General features: G+C 42.7%; 1 protein-coding gene across 1 annotated transcript in view; it reads right to left on the minus strand.

The window, feature by feature from the left end:
- LOC145393722 (uncharacterized) overlaps window positions 1–19,031 on the minus strand; it is an 848,279-nt gene that overhangs the window by 174,300 nt on the left and 654,948 nt on the right. Inside the window, exon 64 of the mRNA XM_080267765.1 lies at window positions 17,049–17,176. Within this exon, the coding sequence (XP_080123891.1) occupies window positions 17,049–17,176 (128 nt within the window). The remainder of the gene's footprint in view (window positions 1–17,048; window positions 17,177–19,031) is intronic.

Below are 19,031 nucleotides of genomic sequence, written 5' to 3' on the forward strand. Positions count from 1 at the left end.
CAGCCACCACTCTCCTCATCTTGATATAGAAACCATTCCTTACTGCTTGGTTTTCCAGCTTCCATATTTTCCTCCTAGGTACAAAAGTCCTCTTTTTCATCACTCATTCCTTAAGCACCACAACACTTATCAATAATTTGAACTGCTGCCCACAATCCTCGTTTCTTATAACTTTAACATCCCTCACTAACCTCCTATCAGCCCTCCTGACCATAACTTAATCTATCTGACTGCTATTTCCCCCCCAGACTTTTCCTAAAATGTGTGTTGCATACAATCACGTTCACTGCCTTCCCAAACTCGAGGATCCTTTCTCCTTCCTCTCTTGTACCATATGCACAACCCCCACAAACTCCTTCACATCCTTGAGCTTCTTCACCCACATGACCATTTAAGTCTCCTCCCAAAACCACGATCTCTTCATCCCCCATACCACCTACTACACGTATTAAGTCATCCCAGAATCTATCCTTCTCTACTTCATCCAAGCCTGCCTGTGAAGCTTATGCCAATATACTGTAATTGCAAACATCATTCCACTGAACACAATTTTCAGTACCAATATCCTATCATCCTTCTTTCCTTCCACCTTTGTTTGTCTTTCTTTCCTTCATTCTTTCCTCGTCCTCTACCTACGGGTGACCTTACACTCCCTCTTCTGTCTTTCATTCCTTCATTCTTTCCTCTTCCTTCTGCCTGTGGGTGACTCTACACTGAGTGACAAGCCAAATGGTTTCCTGTACACCAGGAAACCATTTACTACGTTGGGTGGTAACCATATAACCAAATTTTGGCGCCTGGTGGTTTAGTGGGTAATTATTGTGCTCCAATCGGATTAAGCCGGTGAAGGTTTATATCCAAGAGGTGATTGGGGTTTATTGCTCATGTCAAGCCACTCAGGGATGAGTGAGGTTGGTCACTCTCATCTTAAATGTCAGGACCAACTGCCTAGCCCTGGGCTTCTACGCTCCTCATGGGACAAAATAGGATTGGATGATGGATGGATGGATGGATATCCTATCACTTATTCTCATAACATTCATAACATATTCCACCCATTTCTTCACAACCAATACTCCCACACCCCCATATTCATCTGTCCACCCCTGCCAAAACAACTTAGAGTAGTAATCTTTTCCAACAATCTTTCTGGCTGATCCACCCCTGTACTGGACTTCCTGCAAACATTCCACATCCATCCACCTCCTACTGAATGCCTCAACAACTTCCCCTGCTCTACTCCTTAAATTTCCTACATTTCATGAACCCACTCTCATCCCCCTGGGTGATTTAATGTCCTCAGGCTTGCTTTGAAGCTTATTCTTGTACTTAGTCATAGTCGGTAATAATACAGGGGAAGAGAACACAGGCCCCACCCACTGCACAGTCTCAGGTCCAGGCAATGGATCTGGTAACCCTTGCTCACCAGCCTTACCAGTGGCATTGGTAGTGGCCTCAGGGCACCCTGCCAGGACAGCTACAGGGACACCTTCCAAGCGTGCCTTGGCACTGTAACTCCCCCACCGGTATGCACCCACTGATAGGACAGGCTCCTGGGGCACTGCTCCCAGGTTCAGACCCCTCTATTGGGAGGAAGCGGCAGCCTGGGAACCGCAATGCCCTGTACCCTCTAGCACGAGTTCGAGCCCCATCTTGCCCCAGGCCCACGACCTATGCCAGTGGAACCCGTCACACCTCCCCCCAAAAGTCCGCCACTAGGTAGTGAGGGCAAAGTTTTCTGGTCGCATGCCTTTCCTTACCACATAGTGGGGCACGTTGTGTGATATGTAAAGCGCATGTGGTGTAGTGCATAAGACAGTTAGAGGAAATGTTTGGGAGAGTATGCTGGTCTACTCTCCATGTTACTGTCACATTGAAAATGGTCAGCAAAAGGGGATGGTTAGGTAGCTAGTGAAACTGGAGCTCCAGCTCTCCCTATCAACATCAGTTCCATTCTCTCTGGGAGTATCACCCTGTTCAATCAATGCTGCAGCCTCCTCTGTGTAGATCAGATATTCATCCTTAAGTTTTTGGTGGAAATGCTTCTAGAGAAAGGAAAGAAGTTATATGTGGCCTTCATGGATTTGGAGAAAGCATATGACAGAGTGGATAGACAAGGAATGTGGAAAATACTAAGAATATATGAAATAGTGGGAAGTTGTTGAATGCTGTGAGGAGCATGTATGTAGGTGCTAAGGCTGCAGTGTGTGTGGATAGTGAACTGAGTGAATTTTTCTATCTGAATGTTGGATTGAAACAGGGAAGCATCATGTCTCCTTGGTTGTTCAATCTGAAAATGGACAGGGTTATAACTGAGATACAAGGTAGAGCAGTGGATGTTGGAGAGGCCCTAAAGAGAGAGGGCAGCGTTTGGAAACTTCCTGTATTGTTGTTTGCAGATGATATTGTATTGTTAAGTGAAGATAAAGGGGAACTCCAAGGCTTGGTGAATGAGTTTGGGACAGAGTGTCAGAAACGGAATCTAACGGTGAATGTAGGGAAGAGTAAAGTTACGGTCTCCGAGAGAACTGAAGTCACTAAATGTATAGCGAGGCTGGATGGTGAGGAAGTGGAAAATGTGGGTGCATTTAAGTACTTGGGTAGTGCAATGAGTAAGGATGGAAGTTTGGAGGATGATGTGCTTGAAATGGTACAACAAGGAAGATAGGTAGCTGGTTCTTTGAAAGCAGTGATAAGAAACTGGGAAGTGAGCATGGAAGTAAAAAAACTGCTGAATGATAGTGTTGTGTTACCAACTCTAATGTACAGATGTGAAGCTTGGACCTTGTTGGAAGGACACAAGTCAAGAGTGAGAGCATTGAAAATGAGTTATCTGAAAGGAGCATGTGGAGTTACATGGAGAGACAGACTGACAACTGAAGAAGTGAAGGAGCATTGTGGTGTGGATGTGGAAGTGACGGAAAGCATTAGGAGAAATACACTGAGGTGGTTTGCCATGTGGAAAGGATAGAGAGCAAGAGACTAATGAGGAGAGTGTATGTGAGTGAGGTGGAGGGGGGAGAGGGAGGGGGAGGCTGTGGATGAGATGGAACAATGGAGTAGAGAGGTATATGGAAGAGGTGGGGGGGGTGAGCAGGGGGGAGGGCAATGAAATGTTGGGGGACAGGGCAACATGGAGGTGATTTGTTTGTGGCCCCCCTTTACAGGATTAAGGTATCTGCCAATAGACAGATGGACAGACAGAGATAGATAGATTTTTCTAATGATACCTTGTAATAATCTCCATTACCTTCATTAACTGGTCCAAAAGTTTTATACCTATATAACTTCCTCTTTCCACAGCATCACCCTTCTCCAAGTACACATTTACAGTTACTCTCCTCAGCCAGTCATCGGGGACAACACACCACCACCATCATTATCATTTATCAAATTAGTAACTAACCCCACTTTAGTATCTCCTGAGGCCTTCAGCATTTCAGCAGTCAACTCAGATACACCTGCCACCCCTAACTGCATCCTGCCTACTGCACTGCTCACAGTAGCAGTATGAATCAAAGGCCACGGGCCAAACACTGGATCTGCTGATTCCAGACCTTCCCTGTTCCAGTCAAACTCCTCATTCAGCAACTGTTTATTACGCTCTCTCTGGGCATGTTTAATATCCTCTTTGTTGACCACTACCTTTCTCTCATCATTCTGCACACACACTCCTCGCCTATGATATCCCTGCTTTCCCTCTTCATCCAATTTGACACCTGAAACATCATATTCTTCCTTTCAGTACTACTGTATTTAGGTTTTCCAGTAAAAATCTCTAAGGCTCGGATTATGCCCTCTATACTTCTTTTCTAGCCCTACGCTTGGCAGCCAAGCATTCCTCTTTGTTCCCAACCTTTTTCCATTCCTGGAAAGCCTTCTTTTCTCCTTAACTGCAGCTTCTACACCCTCATCCCACCATCATGTTACCTTATGTCTTGATGGGGGGCCCCTTGTCCATCCACACCTTGAATCAGTTACTCAGGAGATTTTTCTTGTGAGCTCAATGCTGTCCATTAAAACTTCTGTCAACAGCCCCCTGTTCAGCCACCACTCTACTCATCTTGCTATAGAAGGCATCCCTTACTGCTTGGTTTTTCATCTTCCAAATTTTCCAACTAGGTGCACAAGTCCTCTTCTTCATCACCTGCTCCTTAAGCACCATGTCACATATCAGTTATCTGTACTGCTTCACACATACTTCGTTCCCTATAACTTTCACATACCTCACCAACCTCCTATCAGCCCTCCTGACCAGGAAATAGTCAATCAGACTACTATTTCCCTAACACTCATATGTAATCAACCTACTCTCTCTCTTTTCCTGAAATGCATGTTGCACACAATCATGTTCACTGCCTCCCCAAATTCAAGTATCCTTCCCCCTTCCACATTCCTCATTTCATATGCACATCCTCCATGTACCCCTTCATATCCTTGCTGCTTCACCCACATGACCATTTAAGTCCCCTTGCAAAACTACAATCTCATCATCCACCATACCACTTACTACACATATCAAGTTGTTCCAGAATCTATTTCTATATCATGCAAGCCAGCCTGTGGCACATACACTGAAAAAGGAAACTGCGAGCCTACCGAACAAAATTTTCACTGCTATAAGCCGCAAATTCACTCGCATTACTTCCATGAAAATAATATTCCACCCATTTTTCCCTTATATTAAACTTACATGAATTATCAGATTGTCAATCTGCAAGGTTATTTCCTTTATCTCTTGCTCACTACTCATTGCTGTAACTCCATTTGCCTCTTAATAAACAGCACCCCTCTCACTGTGCATTTATGGATTTATCAGACTATCAGTCTGATACTGTATATCCAAAAAAGTTTGAACTAATGGAACGGCGGACAAGGAAATGTACCCTTTATACTCTTCCACCACATACAATAGTGTGGTAACTACTGTCTTGCAACTATAGGAATATCTCATTTAAAGACAAAGTTACACTACCAGAAATTTAAGTAGTGTAGTTTCAGGTCAGTCAAAAACGTTATAACATGGGTTCAATGGGGATTCATTGCCAGGGGCTCTAACCCAGGTCCAAAACCAGCATAAATAAAGTTCAACCACCTAAAACAACATACTGTAACTATAAACCACTGCTGAAACAAGTCAGCAAGCAATGATGGCCAGCTCTAAGCGAATCAAGCTTTGTCAGCAACCGAAAGTGAGTTTTGACACTAAAAGCCATATCTATATGGAGGTACTACGGTGCAATATTCCACCCAAAAATCAAGACCCTGGCTTAATAATCTTTGGAGCCTTAGCATTTCACATGAGCAAGGTCGTAATTTTAGCACTTTTCATATTTTCTGCACTTGATAACCTTTGACCCCTGACCTGGCAGACATTGGTCATGCGTGTATGAAGCACACATGTAGTACTCATTAACATCTATGAGCATGCAAATTTTCATTCAATTCCATCCACCCACTGTGGAGCTAGGGAACTTGAAATTCACGGAATATCCCACCACAAGTACAACAATTAGGTGGCACTGCCAGTGACTAGAAGTGAGTTTCAACACTAAATGTCGTTTCGTGTGGAGGTGCTACAATGTAACATTCCACCCAAGACTCATGGCCCTGGCTTTATAATCTTTGAAGCACTAGCACTGAGCACAAGCAGAGTCATGATTTTGGCTATTTTCACTGTTTCTACATTTGATGATCTTTGACCCCTGACCTGGCTAGCATAGCACATAGGTGTACAATAGAAAATTGTAGTACTAGTCAATAAGCATGCAAAGTTTCACTCATTTCCATCATGCCACTGGGAAACCAGGGGGACATTTTTGAAAACCACTACTGATCGCTGGGGATGCTGAGGCCAATCTTCACAGGGTTCCCACTCGAAAACTAGAGGAGAGAAAGGAAAATGGATGGTACACATCCGATAGGGAATGATCTCAAGATTATGCCTAATGAAGTCAGAGCTTTCTGCACCAATTAGTAATGCTTCTACTGCTCAAAACGTGAAAGGTATGAAAAAAGCATTTTTTCGGCCGTTGCTACGCAGCAATGAGTTGCCAAACAGCCAAAACTTTGTGGACACAACTAGGTCATAGGCCAGTCATTGTGTCCAAGTTTGGTCAAAACTGGTTAATTCTGAAAGGTAGAAGTGCCTGCCACAATTAATAAAAAAACCAAGCAAGAAAATCCGACTAACAATAACAGCAGCATGAGTTTTCCAAAAGGAAAGAAAAAAAATCAGGTACTGGTAATACATTATGGGTAAAGTGATGGTAAAGACATATCAGGCCAACCTGTACCACACTGACTCCCTGCAATGCCAATATTCTATATACATATTACTTATTTTCACTTTACTATTTATCTCTCTATTGCCAGATGCCTTAATCCCGTAAGGGGTGGTCACAAACAAATCGTCTCCTCGTCGCCCTGTCCCCCACCATTTCATTGCCCTGCTCCCAGCTCACACACCCCTCTCTCATATACCTTTCCACTTCATCCCTCCATTTCATCCTTGGCCTCCTCCTCCCTCTCAACTCCTCCACTTCACTCACATACACTCTCCTCATCAGTCTCTCACTCTCCATCCTCTCCACATGACCAAACCACCTCAATGTGTTTCTCCTAACACTTCCTATCACATCCATATCCACACCACAACGCTCCTTCACTTCCTCATGTCTCTCCATGTGACACCGCATGCTCTTCTCAAATAACTCATTTCCAATGCTCTCACTCTTGACTTCTGTCCCTCCAACAAGGTCCAAGCTTCACTTCCATATGTTAGAGTTGGTATCACAATACTGTCATGCATTGACTTTTTAAATTCCATGCTCACTTTCCTGTTTCTTATCACTGCTTTCAAGGAACCAGCAACTTTTCTTCCTTGTTGTACCCTTTCAAGCACTACACCTGTTAAACTTCCATCCTCACTCATCTCTAGCCAAGTACTAAAATGCACTCAGATTTTCCATTTCCTCCTCATCCAACCTCACTGTACATTCACTGACTTCACTTCTCTCGAACACCAAAACTTTACTCTTCCTTACAATCACCTTTAGGTTCCGTTTCCTACACACTCTTCCAAACTCAACCACCAAGCCTTGCAGCTCCCCTTCGTCTTCACTTAACAACACAGTATCATCTGCAAACAACAGTACAGGGAGTTTCCAAACACTGCCCTCTCTCATTACGGCCATTCCAACATCCACTGCTCTACCTCGTATCTCTTTTACAACCCCATCCATTTACAGATTGAACAAACATGGGGACATGACACATCCCTGTTTCAATCCAACATTCAAACAGATAAATTCACTCAGTTCACTATCCACATGCACTGCTGCCTTAGCACCCTCATTCATAATCTTCATGGCATTCAGCAACTTCCCATCTACTCCATATATATATATATATTCTTAATACTTTCCACAATCCTTGTCTATCCACCCTGTCATATGCTTTCTTCAAATCCATGAAGGCCGCATACAACTTCTTTCCTTTCACTAGAAACTTTTCCACTAAGGATCTAGGAATGAGTATCTCATCAACACAACCTCTTACCTTCCTAAAACCTCCCTGTTTTTCTCCAACTACTTCCTCTGTTATTTCCCTAACTCTGTCAATAAGTATCCTACCATATACTTTTCCTATTACACAAACAAGACAAATGCCCCTATGATTACCACATACTTCTTTTTCCCCTTTTCCTTTGTACAGGGGGATAATTATACCTGACTTCCAATCTTCTGGGACTCTACCTTCCTCACAGGCCAATCTGCATATCTTCCACATCCATTCTACACTATGTCTCCCCCATGCTTCAGCATTTCACCACACACTCCATCAATTCCTGGGGCTTTCATCATTTTGACTTTCTTCATTGCTTCCACAACTTCTATCCTACTGATTTCTTCCTGTCTTCTCACCTCCCTCCTTCTCCCAGCCATTCCCCAGTCACTCATACTCACATTACTTTCATTCTCTATGTTCAACAATTCCTGAAAGTGTTCACACCATCTGCTCACTTTTTCACCCCTCTCCACTAGTAATATACCATTCGTATCTTTCATTCCCCGACTAACTTCTTTGACACCCATTCTAACTCTCTTTACCTCTATCCAGAACATTTTCTTACATTCCCTCCACTTTACACTCAAATTCCCTCCAAATTCCTCATTCACTCTCTTCTTACTCTCTCTTACTAATCTTTTCACCTCTCTCTTCCTCTCTACATACAGTATAACTCTCTCTTCTGTCTCTGAACTTCTTCCATGCCCCTTTTTCTCATCCACTCACTATATGCTTTCTTCTTTTGTGCCACAGCCTGTCTCACCTCTTCATTCCACCATGTTGTTCCCCACGCCACCTTTCGTCTTCTCTTCACCCCACACACCACCTCACATGCTGCACAGATTTCTTCTGTGAATATCTTGCACACACCTTCCACGTCTCCCATCTGATCCAATCCATATTTACCCAATTGCTCCTCCACTTCTCTCTTACATTTTGCCTTTTTTCCATCTTCTTGTAAACTTTCCACCCTCCTTGTATGAACCACTTCCTCCTGTCCTTCCCTTCTTCTATTTCTCCATTTCATTTGGACTTTGATTCTCACCACCATCAAGTGGTGGTCAGAAAGTCCACTCCCCAAGCCTCTATATGCTCTTGCATCCATTACACACCATCTCATCCTATCATCCACACACACACATAATCAATCACTGCCTTCCGTTTACTCAGTTCACCACCCACCCCTCTCATCACTCGTCATGTTTACCTATGGATCATTTTGTCTTTCACTTTATAATCCTCTCAAATATCAATATTTGTATTTTTGCCCTCCTGGCCATTAAAACAAAGTTGGCTGTCATTAACCAGAGAGCAACAAAAACAACACTGGCACTCCTGAAATATCAGTAAGTTCATTATCAACCCATAAACAGCACCATTATGTTTTGAGGAGGCCTCTGTGGTGGGAGAGAAAAAAAAAGTTTCTACAATTAAATCTGGCTTTACAGATTGTTAGGAAATATGACGAAGTATATGTTACTAAATTTTTCGTCACTATGTGCTGCAGTTTAGTAATATGCATATCGAAATTAACAGTGCCATGGCACCAGGCTGAAAAGATTGACATTGTTATATTAATGGAAACCGATTTTAGGGAGATGAATGTGGGTATGCTATTGTATATGATATTTTAGATGTCTTTTTATGACTTACAAATGAACACCTGACCACATTTAGTGCCAAAACACTGTGCAGAAAATATGATTTATGGTTCAACTTCAGTGATGTACGTAGCAGTCAAGCACTGGGAATTTTGGAATGTAACTTTCAGTTCTCAGGTTAAGTGAAGGATCCCTATATCTGGACTACAGCACTGAACATATTCTCATTACTGTATTATATCTGTATTAAAAACAATGAAAATAATATTAGCACTGTTACGATGAAATACAGTCTCAATAGGCATACTGTGTTGTAGTGAGCGATGCCTGTTTCTGCGGTACTGTACTGTACATATTCTCATTACTATATTATACCAGCATTATAAATGTCATTCATACTTGCAATCACATTAGCCTCTTCTTAAAAAAAAAAAAAAAAAAAAGTCAAGATAAAATGAGTTCATATACAAGTACTGTACCAGGAGTCTGATTACGGCATCCAAAATTAGTATCACATCAATCAAAACAAAACAAATGCAACCATCAGCAAATATTCTGCTAAAACCTCAGTGATGAAGTGGCTGCTGATGACTGTAATGTGTATGTATTACCCCCAACATCGAATCATAAACATCAGCCAAACAAAACCAGGTTGCAAACATTGAGAATGGTGTCAACTGTTATTGCAATGGACATTACTCTTTGTAATTCTCTGCTTGCATACTTCCTATTTTAATGCATACACTCTCACCTACCTGTCTACACATTTTTACCCTTTTTCTGTCTGACTTTAAATTAAAAAGATAACATGAATTCTCAGTTGTCAGTTTCTGAACAACCAGTCTAGCTGTTTCCCACTATTCTTACAATCCCATCTTTCAAATGCAATGTACCAGCTCTCTCTGGCTGACTTTCCTTGAACGGGATGCTTTTGGCAAGCTTACAGCCTCTGATTCCTTCTAATCTATCTATCTATCTATTGCCAGACGCCTCAATCCCGTTTGGCGTGGCCACAAACAAATCGCCTCCAAGTCGCCCTGTCCCCCGCCATTACACTGCCCTGCTCCCAACTCACACCTCCCTCTCTCATACACCTCTCCACCCCATCCCTCCATCTCATCCTCGGCCTCCCCCTCCCTCTTTCCCCCTCCACCTCACTCATATACACTCTCTTCGTCAGTCTTTCACCCTCCATCCTCTCCACATGGCCAAACCACCTCAGTGTATTCCTCATAACGCTTCCTATCACATCCACATCCACACCACAACGTTCCTTTATATCCTCATTTGTCAGCCTGTCTCTCCACGTGACTCCACAGGCTCCTCTTAAATAACTCATTTCCACTGCTCTCACTCTTATGGCACATAATAAACTGCATCAAATCACCAAATATTAGGATGAACAAAAGAAAAAAAATATTCCTGAATTCAAGGCATTAAAATTTATATAATGTACAAAAATAACGCCCTACATCCCCAAATACTACTGTCAGACAGTCTCATCAAAGGAAGCTAAGGTACAAATTACTGGAATGAATGAAATCCATGAACAACTTATCACTAAAAGTCCAGTAGTGACCAAGAACTTACCCATAAACTCCAAATTTCTCCAATACTCTTGCTATGATGTACACTTCCATCTCCATTATATGCTAGGGACAGCATCTGGCAAAAGGTGTGTTTAATTAACTGTAAAATAATCCCCTTTATACATACTAGATAGTAGGAACTCTGATACAGAATTTTTCAATGTGAAATAAGAGATGGGAAATTATACTTGCTATCCAGTATTTGTGTAGTGTTGTGGTAGGTGGTGGGACCATCATCCACTCACTTGATGTAGTGCTGCCTACTTCCTTAGCTTTTATCATTCTTTTTCTGTGCCTGCCTTCCTCTCTTCCTATTTCTCCTATCTTTCCTGTCACTTCTTATTCCTTTTCTTTCCTTTACAGGTGGCTTTACATTGAGTGACAAGCCAAATGGTTTCCTGTAAGCCAAGAAACCATTTACTACGGTGGGTGGTAACCATATAACCAAACCATACATGCTCCCTACGTGTCAACAAGTGGGTTGGTGGAGGGTTGGTGCCCTTTACTGTAAAACAACTAACTCAGTGTCAAATGGCCACCCTTTGCGGGATCATGGTGTCTGGCAATAGACAGATAGATAGTCTGTGATAGATAGGTGCATACGAGATGTGGTGGTATTAGAAGCGGGCTAAGCGCCTGGAGGAGTTTTGTTATTTAGGGGACATGATATATGCTGGAGGTGGGGCTGGAGATCGATTGGTAGCAAGAGTAAGAATGGTTGGAAGGAATTTCAGGGAGTATTGCCCCTCCTGACACTGACAAGGAGGGGCAATACATCCATGCTAAGGTGTCCTTGTATGCGTCATGTGTTAGAAGTGTAAGACCATATGGTAGTGAGATATGGGCTGTGAAGGAGGAAGATATTTGTAGGCTCGCACATACAGAGATTAGAATTATTAAATGGATATTTAAAGCATCCTTGAATGACAGGCCTGAGGGGGTTAAGACTGCGAATGACAAATTGAAAAGATGAGACTTGAATGTACAGTAGATCCTCACTGTGAGTACAATAGCATATTCTAGCAATAAAAATGTAAACCATAACCATTTTACACTAACATGGACCATAGTTTCACGCTTTTGTAGCTTATTTCACAGCCCTGTCATAGCAATTCTTCATTACTAGTACAGTATTACTACTGTCTGTTATTACAACTCAGTAATTACAATGGGGAGAGAGCAATTTCATGCCAGGCTGGAGTAAAATTGGTAGGAAACACATGTATTGTGCCCCACTGACTCCATGTAACGAATATTGTTCATTATAGCTGACAGAAGCTCAGTGGCCTTCGTGGCATCCATTATATCTGAAATCTGGTCACTGAGGTCTGTTAAAGTGACGGTCTACTGTATTAGTGTTGAGATGGCTTGGGCATGAGGTAAGGACGGAGGATGATGACTGGGTGCACAGGGTGAGAGATGTGAACGTATAAGGTAAAGCTGTGAGAGATAGACCAAAAAAGACTTGGAAAGAGGTCACTGGTTGTGACCTCAGGGATGAGAAATTGAATAGAGAGGCTGAAAGATATCAAGCAGCATGGAAAGCTACCATTAGGTGATCAAGGCTGATACATGCCATTATCTTGGAGTCCTTATAGATGAAATCATGCAAAGTGAACTGTGAAAAAGATATAAATGACTGCAGAGGCTACTGGGACTGTAAGGCCTTCAATATAGTCAGCTTGGCTATAATGTAGCTAATATGTTGATATTAAGAACAGCATTATGGAAATCTGCATTAGGAAAGATACAGAGCTGTCTATCTGTTTACCTATTGCAAGACGCCTTAATCTCATAAAGGGTGACCACAAATAATTCGCCTCCATGTCGCCCTGTCCCCTACCACTTCATTGCCATGCTCACAGCTCACATCCCCCTCTCTCATATACCCTTCCACTCCATCCCTCCATCTCATCCGTGGCCTGCTCCTCCCTCTCCCCCCCTCCACCTCACTCACATACACTTTCCTCATCAGTCTCTCACTCTCCATCCTCTCCATATGGCCAACCCACCTCAATGTGTTTCTCCAAATGCTTCCTATCACATCCACATCCACACCACAATGTTCCTTCACTTCCTCATTTGTCAGCCTGTCTCTCCATGTGACTCCACATGCTCCTCTCCAATAACTCATTTCCACTGCTCTCACACTTTACTTCTGTCCCTCCAACATGATCCAAGCTTCACTACCATACATTAGAGTTGGTAACACAATACTGTCATGAAGGAGCTTTTTCACTTCCGTTCTCATTTCCCTGTTTCTTATCACTGCTTTCAGGGAACCTGCAACCTTTCTTCCTTGTTGTACAGGCCTATGGCAAAAATGGCTTCTGGTCAACAACCTCTCCATCCACCCTTAATGTCCCCCCCCCCCCAATCCTACCCTGATCACATCAAACTGGTCTTCCATGTACCACTAATAAACATCCATCCATCCATCATCCAATCCTACGTTGCCCCATAAGAAGCGTAGGAGCCTGGGGCTAGGCAATTGGTCTTGACATTTAAGATGAGAGTGACCTGCCTCACTCATCCCTGAGTGACATTACATGAGCAATAAACCCCAACCACCCCTTGGATATAAACCTTCACCGGGTCAATCCAACTGGTGCCAAAATTTGGTTATATAGTTACCACCCAGTGTAGTACTGTATATGGTTTCCTGGTGTACAGGAAACCATTTGGCTTGTCATTCAGTGTAGAGTCACCCATAGGCAGAAGGAAGAGGAAAGAATGAAGGAAAGAAAGACAGAAGAAGGAGTGTAAAGTCACCTGTAGGGAGAAGGATGAGGAAAGACTGAAGGAAAGAAAGACAGAAGAGGATGGAAGGAAAGAAAGATGAAGGAGACGAAAGGGCTGACACCCAAGAGCAGCACTGCATTGAGTGGATGATGAGAGCCTCCACCTCCACTATTAAACACAATTAAAAAAATACACTGTACTGCAACTAACTTGAGATGTGAAGGTAGACTACACCATCACCTAGACCACACCATCAGCCCATAACATCATCCCACACCTTCAGCCTACACCATCAATTACACATTCACCCCACATCAACATCCAGATCACACCATCATCCATATCTTCATCCAACTTTATCACTCAGACCACATCATCATCTAGACCACTGTTCCATACCATCACCTAGAACACCATCCCACACCATTACCTAGACTATAACTCTACACCAGCACCTACACCACACCATCACCCCACATAAGTGAGTCTCTGGGCAGTTGCAACGCCCATGCTGTGACAGATATAGCTGTGCAAAGAAAGACACTGTAGTGCCTGCATCCCATGTTATGGGTGGATATAACTATATTTTGGTAAATCAGACAACCTAACAAAGTACCTCCTTCATTATAGGTGATTACAGTATCATTATGGAAGAGCGCATTACAGGTGAGCCGACTTCACTCGCTTCACCTTGCCTCACCTCACCTTTTGTAATCTGGATTACTAAGCTCATTATAAATTACTCAACTCTCACAATATGAAAAAGTATATCTGGGTAAGAGTTTTTAAAACATGATCTACTAGTGGCAGTAGCAGCCATTGCTCAGACACAGCTAATAATCACTACCTCTCATATATCATTACTATAACTACAGCTACTGCAAACTGACTTAGGACCTCCCCCCACAAGGTATTAAAAAACAAAGAAATCATAGTATATCACAATGTTTGCTCAAGAAATACAATTCAATAATATGAAATCATGTTTCCCTTGTTTTTCAGGACCAATTGGATGCATTTTGGCATGGAATCACTTAGATCTTTAAAGTAATCTAAAGACATTTCTTTGCACCAAACATCTGTCAGTTCAGACTTGAGATTGTCCAGATTGGGTGTCTTCTTCTCAGCCATGATTTTCTTCATGTTTGTCCAGCAGTTTTCTATCGGATTTAGATCTGGACTGTTACCAGGCCAGTCAAGGACCTCAATCCGATTATCCTGAAGCCAATTTGTCACCTTTCTTGACTTGTGACATGGAGCTGAATCATGCAAGAAAAAGTCACACCCACGAATAGCAAAAAAGTTTAACAAATGATCTTTCAGAATGTACCGGCCACCATTCGTCATCAAGTTCTTAGGAAGAAAGTAGAAGCCTCCCCTTCCCATTTCACCTGAGAAATGCTCCCATACCATTACTGATTGTGGGTGCTTAACAGTTGGCACTGTGTAAGCTGGGTCATATCGACTACGGGAGGCAGGGCGACGAACCTTGGCAGAACGCACCTGGAACACTTGAAATGTGCTTTCATCGGAAAACATAACTTTTTTCCACTCATCCGATGTCCAGCGTGCATACTTCTTGGCAAACTGAATGTGCTGCATCTTCATGCAGTCAGAGAGAAGTGGTTTCTTGGCTTCGGTGCAGCTTGGCAAACCCAGCCCTTTCTGGAAGCAGTGTTGGATAGTTCGAACTGAGACATCTTGTAACAGCTGGGGATGCATTCTCTTCAATTCTGCTGCTGTCAGGCGAGGATTCTTGATTACTTCCCTCTTCAGAAGCGTATCTGTACCTTTGGAAGTCATCCTCTTCTTTCTACCGCCATGCTTGTGCTCTGATACGACATCAAGTGGCAGGCTGTGTGCAGAAGCAAGAATCTTCATGACGGTCGACTTTGCGCGTCCAGTACATTCACAAATCGCGTTGATAGGGACATTATCCTGCCTCCATGCAATGATACGGACCCTCTCATCCCTTAAGCAGCACTTTCCAGGCATGACAACTCGACTCCAGGAAAATAACAGGGCAAACAGTAATGCATACGAAAAGAGGGAGGTGCAAGCTCGAAGCAACGGGAACACATACTCCCACTCTCACTTCTGGGCAAGCACTGATGTGCTGAGTGTTTCACCACCTCCTGCCAACACCAGATGAGTTGCCAGTTATTTCTTGCCCCAAAAATTCACTTGGTAGAAATGGAAACACAAAGCAATGACAGACAACTCTCCCATAGCAATTCTGTGTGTGTAGGTCCTAAGTCAATGTGCGGTGGGTGTACATCCTTAACACCGATACAATAACCATTACCCACACCATCAACACAACCCATCCTATCTATCAACACCTTCCCTTCTACCACTGGCATTAATACTGCCCACCTTAAATCATCATCACTACCCTCCCCCTTTGTACTACCATAACCATTACTCAACCCACCAGTACCATTAGTTATTTGGTGATAGATGGTGGTGACCATCATCCACTCAATGTAGTATATACTGCTGACTTCTTCCTTAGGTGGCTCTACACTGAGTAACAAGCCTATAGGTTTCTTGCAACCCAAGAAACCATTTACAACACTGGGTGGTAACCATATAACCAAATAACAGGATGTTGTGGAGACTACTATGATGCCCCTGTTAACTGGGAAGAGACATGCAAATGTGGCACCCCTTCAGGAACCAAACCCCCACACTCTTCCTCACGCCTCGCAGTGTTGAGGTGCTGTCCATCACAAGAGAATATCAGTTAACTACATGGGATGACCCTATTGGGGTGATTGTTTGCTGACAGCTGATGGGTCTGCTGTTAGACCGACTAGAATTGCTCTACCATACTACTACTACTACTACTACTACTGCTACTACCACTAGTAACTTCATAACCACTAGCCACCCACAAACCATCCACTACCCAACCTATCACAGCTAAACAGATAATCACTGCTACCATTACCTGCCTCATTTCCAGTAACTACCACAAAACAAATACAATCACTGTTACCTCCTTTCCACTACTCTGCCCATCACCACTACCTCCATTACCATTACTACTCCACTCATCATAGCAACTACCTCCACTGTCACCGTCATCATTAATTCCGAATGCAAATGGTTGGTCCTTTCTCCCTTTGTTCTGGTCACAAACAAGCAGAAGAACCATCATACTGTGATCTCCATCACCACTACCACCGTCACTGCTACTATCATCATAACTACACCACCTCCAAATGCAAACAGATGGCAAACAATGACTGGACAGGGCCAAGGACCAACAGATAGAGAACAAGACAGAAGGACTGACTGAGACTATTTCTTATTCATACAGTACATACCCAACATTCATTTATGACTACTATGGCTCCTGCAACTACCTTTATGCAATACAGTACTTCCTACAGCCTTGGATTTTTAACTTCTCAGAGAGTCAAAATTTATGGCTGGTCACAGAGTAAACTGCACCCAATTTGGGGTTTCAGTCACACATCGATATATCTGTAACAGTTACAGCTACTCTATAGAAATTCTAAAACAAAACATACACACTTACCAACTGTATGAACTCAATAGTTTTCAGAGTAGCAGTTTTTAATAATGTAAATGCCGAAGACTCCTGTAGAAGCCCCAGCTGTCCTGCTAACCATTTCACTGCCTCATTCACAAAGGGCACACTCAGGGCTGTGAGGATATAACATTCCAGCATTATAAGAAGGCTTAATCTTGTGATCATGACTAGTCCAAATTACATGAAATATGATAAAAGTAGCAGTGAAACTGAAAGTAATTTTCTTGTTTAAATTCTAGCAAATTTCCTACAAAAAGAAAGCAACAAAGAATTTGACATAAACTGATGATCATATGTTGTGTCATTATCATCATTATCATCATCAGTCATGAACATCATCTTGACTTCTTTTTTCCTACTTAAGAACAGAATATTCCCTGCATGTTGTAAGGGCAGCTATGGAAAAGGGGTGGGGTAAAGGGAAGAATGCACTGCTTGAAAATCACTTTACTGGTAACAATATACAGATGCGATGAAGCTGTCAAACAGATATGGGATCTGGTAGTGAAAAATTCACCTGGTCCTGTTGTGGTAATATGAGCCAAAACCAACATCATTTGCACCCCTGCACTGTGATCTTTCCATATTCCTTGGCTGTAATCTTCTAGATATCTATTACTAGACGCCTATATCCCGTATGGGGTGGCCACAAACAAATCGTCACCACGTCGCCGTCCTCCGCCATTTCACTGCCCTGCTCCCAGCTCACACACCCATTTCTCATATACCTTTCCACTCCATCCCTCCATCTCATCCTTGGCCTCCCCCTCCCTCTCCGCCCCTCCACCTCACTCACATACACTCTACTCGCCAGTCTCTTGCTCTCCATCCTCTCCATATGGCCAAACCACCTCAGTGTATTTTTCCTAATGCTATCACATCCACATCCAAACCACAATGCTCCTTCACTTCCTCATTTGTCTGTCTGTCTCTTCATGTGACTTCACATGCTCCTCTCAAATAACTCATTTGCACTACTCTCACTACACTTGTGTCCCTCCAGCAAGGTCCAAGCTTCACTTCCATATGTTTGAACTGGCATCACAGTACTGTCATGCATCGACATTTTAAATTCCATGTTAACATTTCTGTTTCTTATCACTGCTTTCAAGGAACCAGCAACCTTCCTCCCTTGTTGTACCTTTTCAAGCACTTCACCCTCTATATTTCCATTCTTACTCATCACACTATCGAAGTACTTAAATGCACCCACATTTTCCATTTCCTTAACATCCAACCTCACTGTACATTCAGCGACTTCATTTCTCTCAAAGACAATAACTTTATTCTTCCCTCCATTCACCTTTAGATTCTGTTTCTTACACACTCTCCCAAACTCATTCACCAAGCCTTGCACTTCCCCTTCGTCTTCACTTGAAAACACAGTATCATCTGCAAACAAGAGTACTGTACAGGGAGTTTCCAAACACTGCCCTTTCTTATTAGGGCTGCTCCAACAGCCACTGCTCTAATTTGTATTTCTTTTTTAACATCCATACACAGATTGAACAACCATGGAGACATGACACATCCCTGTTTCAATCCAACTTTCAAACAGAATAATTCACTCAGTTCAGTCCACACGCACTGCAGCCTTAGCATCCTCATACTTACTCTTCACAGCATTCATTAACTTCCCATTTACTACATATATACTTAATACTTTCCACATTCTTTGTCTATCCACCCTGTCATATGCTTTCTCCAAATCCATGAAGGCTGCATACAACTTCTTTCCCTTCTCTAGAAACTTCCACTAAAGACCTAAGAATGAATACCTGATCTACACAACTTCTTACCTTCCTAAAACCTCGCTGTTCTTCAACTAATTCCTCTGTTATTTCTCCTAACTCTGTCAATAAGTATCCTACCATATACTTTTCCTATTATACTAAGAAGACAAATGCCCCAATGATTACCACACACTTCTTTCTCCCCTTCTCCTTTGTACTGGGGAATAATTATACC

This window comes from Coenobita brevimanus, chromosome 25 (assembly GCF_032717465.1).
Source record: "Coenobita brevimanus isolate Jiangsu-jjx chromosome 25, ASM3271746v2, whole genome shotgun sequence".
Taxonomy (NCBI): Eukaryota; Metazoa; Arthropoda; class Malacostraca; order Decapoda; family Coenobitidae; genus Coenobita; species Coenobita brevimanus.